The sequence below is a fragment of the Colobus angolensis genome, unplaced genomic scaffold, assembly GCF_000951035.1.
Source record: "Colobus angolensis palliatus isolate OR3802 unplaced genomic scaffold, Cang.pa_1.0 Scaffold109, whole genome shotgun sequence".
NCBI classification, from domain to species: domain Eukaryota; kingdom Metazoa; phylum Chordata; class Mammalia; order Primates; family Cercopithecidae; genus Colobus; species Colobus angolensis.
Genome location: NW_012111919.1, coordinates 9,993,869 through 9,999,151, shown reverse-complemented (window position 1 = coordinate 9,999,151; position 5,283 = coordinate 9,993,869). Strand labels below are relative to the sequence as shown.

Genomic DNA, 5,283 nt, shown 5'->3' with positions numbered 1-5,283 from the left:
CTCCTTAGTGGGTGTAGCTACAATAAAAAGGTCAACATGAAGGCCTGGGATTTGAGAGATGAAACAACGTGTACCTTTGTCTTACACTTTGGAAAATAGGACCTGAACATTTTTCAAGGTCTCTAGAGAGTGGGCCTCAAGGCTGGGGGCTTCTTTTCAATCTGTCACAGTCATAGTCACCATAGCTTATAAATGTTTGTTGCTTGAATGACATTTGAAGTAAAATATTTATCCTAATAAATCAGTAATGTGGGAAATATGTAGTCTGCCTGATATGAATGCTTTGCACTTAATCCTATTAGTTTCAAAGGAAGAAAAAGGACAGATATGGGAGTCAGGCAACTTTGGCTTTTCTCTTTCCATCTCTGCCACAGCCTTTGGGTATGACATTGAGCAAGTCATTGACCATCTGTAGAATGCAGATTTAAAGAAATGATGGACTCAATGATATCTTCAAATGCCTTCATGCTGGTACAGTGCTCTTTTAACCAAGCATATTCACATGGTAGTAACATGTCTCATGGCATTTTGTAGAGTTTAATGATCCCTTGGTATACCCTTCTCATGTGATGAATACTCTTGATAAAAAAGACAGAACAGGCTGGGCACGATGGCTCACTATAATCCCAGCACTTTGGGAGGTGGAGGCGGGCAGATCACTTGAGGCCATGAGTTTTAAGACCAGCCTGGCCAACGTGGTAAAACCCTGTCTCTACTAAAAATACAAAAACTAGCTGAGCATGGTGGCACACACCTGTAGTTCCAGCTACTTGGGAGACTAAGGCATGAGAATCACTTGAACCTGGGAGGCAGAGGTTGCAGTGAGCCTAGATGGTGCCACTTCACTCCAGCCTGGTTTCCGTGTCAAAAAAAAAGAAGAAGAAGAAGAAGAACACAGGAAAAGTGTTATTATCTCCTTTTACACACTAAAATACTAAGGCCATGAGGGGTGAGTCAGTTCCTCTAAAGGAGGCAAGTTCTGTCTCATCTTTCCACAATACCATGCTCTCAGCCAGATATTACTTGGTCCAGTATAAATTTCGCCTGTCTGGTCTAGCCTTGTCCAGTGTTCTGTTGCTTTGTTCAAACTGGAGACAGAAAAGCACCAGCTAGTGTCTGCCTAACTATAGCCTTCAAATGTCTATACTGCAGTGTTACATTGTCCTTGACCTTTATTTCCCTCAGATTGAGCACAGAATGCTTCTCAGATAGATGCAAGTCTGGGTCTGCTTTATTTCTTACCAAAGAGAGAATGTACATCAAGAAACATGGGAACCAGGCAGCTTCTTTTCTCCAAGAATAGTTTCAGGGGCCAACAAGGCTGGGAAACTGTGGTCAGGAGCAGAAGAGTCACAGCTCAGTAAGTCATTCTCTTGCTGGTGGGTTTGACAACACATAGTCAAGAACAATAATGACAAGAACTACATTTATTAAGTGTCTACAGTGCACTAAGGATTTGACAGATATTGTCTCATTTAGGAAATGAAATTTCTAAAAGTGGAAGTTCAAGAAATTAACAGTTGTAGAAAGAAGCTGTAGGAAAGGGAAAAAAGAGTTATGGAGTCTGAGAGCAGAAGCAGTGTTACATGGAAAACTGTGAAGTTAGAACACAAGGACTGAGAGCCTGCCATGGCAGCAGCCCACACAACTGTCTTGTGTCCCCTGGGAGTCCCCTCTCTGAGTCACATTCAGGCCACCTGCCTCTACCACAACCCATGAAAAAGTGAAAATAGATTTTAAAAAAAGAAAGTGAGCTTTGGGGTCTGAGAAGGAGTCTTTGCTCTACCACTCCCTAGTGACTCTACCCACTTCCTACCAGGGAAATCTTAACTGAGTTTCTTCACATCTGAGAGTGTCAGTATTTTCATCCATAACATGTTGGTCTTTTTGTTTTGTGTCTTTTTTAAAAATGAAGCTTAATCATATAAGTTCCTTGAGTTCAAACAAATCAGCAAGAAAAAAAAAATAATTTCCTCAGAAAGTGGGCAAATGACATGAATAGACATTTCTCAAAAGAAGATATCCAAATGTCCAACAAACATGAAAAAATACTCAACATCACTAGTTATCAGGGAAATGCAAATTGAAACCACAATGAGATACTGCCTTACCCCAGCCAGAATAGGTTTGTAATAAACGAAGTCAAAAAACAACAAATGTTGGCATGGATGCGGTGAAAAGGGAACACTTATACGCTGCTAGTGGGAATGAAAATTAGTACAACCTCTGTGAAAAACAGGATGGAGATTTTTTAAAGAACTAAAAGCAGACCTACCATTTGATCCAGCAATCCCACTACTGGGTATCTACCCAAAGGAAAAGAAGTCATTCTATCAAAAAGACACCTACATGGATATGTTTACTTCAACGCAATTCACAATTGCAAAGATACAGAACCAACTAAGTGCCCATCAACCAATGAGTGGATAAAGAAAATGTGGTATATACACACTATGGAATACTACTCAGCCATAAAAAAACAACAACAATGAAATAATGTCTTTTACAGCAATTTGGATGAAGCTAGAGGCCGTTATTCTAAGTGAAGTTACTCTGGAATGGAAGAATCAAATACCATATGTTCTTACTTACAAATGAGAGCTAAGCTATGGGTATGCAAAGGCATGTAGAGTGGTACAATAGATTTTGGAGACTCAGAAGGGGGAGGGAGGGAGGGGAGTGGGGGATAGAAAAGCTACATATTGGATACGATGTACACTACTCAGGTGACATGAGCACTAAAATCTCAGATTTCACCACTATACGATTCACCCGTGTAACCAAAAACATTTTACCTCAAAAGCTATTGCAATAAGAAAAATTTTAAAATATATAAAATTCCTGGCATAGTAGCAGCAGATTCTGGTCTTTTCAACAAGGATTGGAAGAGAGAAGAAAAACGAGCAACAGTCATCTGTTATATTTATTACAGTCATTAATATTATTATTTTTCAAGATCCGGCTTAGGGTTCTTTAGTAAACGGTAAAATTAAGAGCATTCTTCTACAGATTACCTACTTGAGATTTTTCTTCCTTGAGCCTTGCTAATTAAAAAATATCATAAATGTTCTAACTAGGCCATTGACATTTATTTTCAATAATTGCAAAGGGACTTAAATAACATGTTAAAGGACATGTTAATATTACTCTGCAATTTAACTCACTGTGACATGATGTTAACACTAATTTGTAGAATTAGTCACATGGAAAATAAATTAAGTTCATGGGACAAATGGGGAATCTGAGATCCCTTTTCCAAAATCCAGGGTCTAGCAGAGCATATAGGAAGTGAAGCAAACTAGCACAACCATCCAACTTAACACATTCAGTGGCATTTGGAGCTGTGGTGGGGAAAAGAGGCTCCCTAGTTAATTTCACACTTCCCCCATACATTTCAAAAAGCAAGGTGTGACTCATTTCAAAAAACAAGGTGCAGCTGGGTTTTTTAAAAACGATTTTCTCTAAGCTAAATGCCAGGTATTCTGCAAACTCCGTGGCTTAAAGGAGTTTTCTGTTTCCTGGTATCTATTTGCTATGGGGAATCCAAATCTCAGTAACAGCAAGGGTTTTATGCTTCTGGTAGGATGTTTCCTGCTCTTTAAGGCTGTAGGTTTACTGGAGTTGCTGGCCTTTCGTCATTCTGAGTGTAGGCATGTTGGGGGCATGTCTCACTCTATACGACCCAGGGAAATTTACTAAGGTGGCATCCACTGGATACCTCATGTGTGTAGCACCCCCAGCAACCCTAGGAAATAAAAGCTGTTGTCTGTGTTGGACACATTAGGGAATCAAAGCTCAGAGGGGTTACCTTGTCCCTAGACCATGCTGGCTTCTCCAACAACACAGCCCATCTGTGCTGAAATATCTAGCAGGTCCTGGTGGAGGGGATGGAGGCCCTCTCGGGTCACTTTGCTATTCTCCACCAGGGTCCTCAGCCACCCCTCCTTGCTGCGGATGCCCCAGGTTTGTTTTCTTTGGCTCCCTCATTAATGAGTTCCACAGCACAATGCTAAGTCTAGTTATGCAGCCTTAATTGGTTTAGTTACAACAAGATAATTCCTTTTTTCTTCTCTTGGAGGCCTTTCTGTTTAAAGACATTTTAGCTGGAAGATGCTAATTATCAATGAGGAGAAAATGACACCTGAAGAGTTCATTTTCCATCTTGGTCTTTGGTTTTTCCTTTGAACTCTCTTTACACGGCCCTCTTTCCCACTTCATCACTTTTCCCCCACCATCATAAAAGAGAGCTCTTCCCTGGCCAGGCGGCAGAACTTTCTCACTTGCCAGGGAGCCATTCCTTCTGCAGCTGTCTCACAGGCATGGACAATCTGCGCGAGACTTTCCTCAGTCTCGAGGATGGCTTGGGCTCCTCTGACAGCCCTGGTCTGCTGTCTTCCTGGGACTGGAAGGACAGGGCAGGGCCCTTTGAGCTGAACCAGGCCTCCCCCTCTCAGAGCCTTTCCCCGGCTCCATCGCTGGAATCCTACTCTTCTTCTCCCTGTCCAGTTGTGACTGGGCTGCCCTGTGAGCATGGCGGGGCCAGCAGTGGGGGCAGCGATGGCTGTAGTGTTGGTGGGGCCAGTGGCCTGGTAGAGGTGGACTACAATATGTTAGCTTTCCAGCCCGCCTACCTCCAGGGTGGTGGTGGCCCCAAGGCCCAGAAGGGCACCAAAGTCAGGATGTCTGTCCAGCGGAGGCGGAAAGCCAGCGAGAGGGAGAAGCTCAGGATGAGGACCTTGGCAGATGCCCTGCACACCCTCCGGAATTACCTGCCACCTGTCTACAGCCAGAGAGGCCAGCCGCTCACCAAGATCCAGACACTCAAGTACACCATCAAGTACATCGGGGAACTCACAGACCTCCTCAACCGCGGCAGAGAGCCCAGAGCCCAGAGCGCATGAGCTCCGTCCGGGGAAATTGACCGGTTCCACCCCCCTGGGCAGGAGTAGAGGAGCTCTGAAGACCTGGATATCTTATTGAACAATGATTGGCATGGAGTGATTTTTATGTAGTAAGCGTGGTAATCTTGTGATCTGCAAAACACTAAGGGAATTCACATCTGACCTGTTGGACCCACCGGAACACTTACCTGCCAGATGAGCAGAGACTTTCACCTCCAGTTTTTTCTACCATCTCTGGGAGGCTCATCCTTTGCAAAGAGACAAATTATTTTGCCCTTCTCTGTCTGTTCAAGGTATTTTAAAGGGTCAGTGATTTTAAATGCATTTTTTCAATAATGTAGAAGTGTTACAGTTAATCTCCTGCCATTCTGGTGTTGAGAGC

The 5,283-nt window shown here is 43.1% G+C and overlaps 1 protein-coding gene across 1 annotated transcript; it reads left to right on the top strand.

Moving 5' to 3' along the window:
• The first annotated feature begins 4,319 nt into the window (after window positions 1–4,319).
• Window positions 4,320–4,901, top strand: MSGN1 (mesogenin 1). Its single transcript, XM_011951313.1, has one exon. It carries the CDS (start codon window positions 4,320–4,322, stop codon window positions 4,899–4,901), a length of 582 nt encoding a protein of 193 aa, XP_011806703.1.
• Window positions 4,902–5,283: the final 382 nt, after the last annotated feature.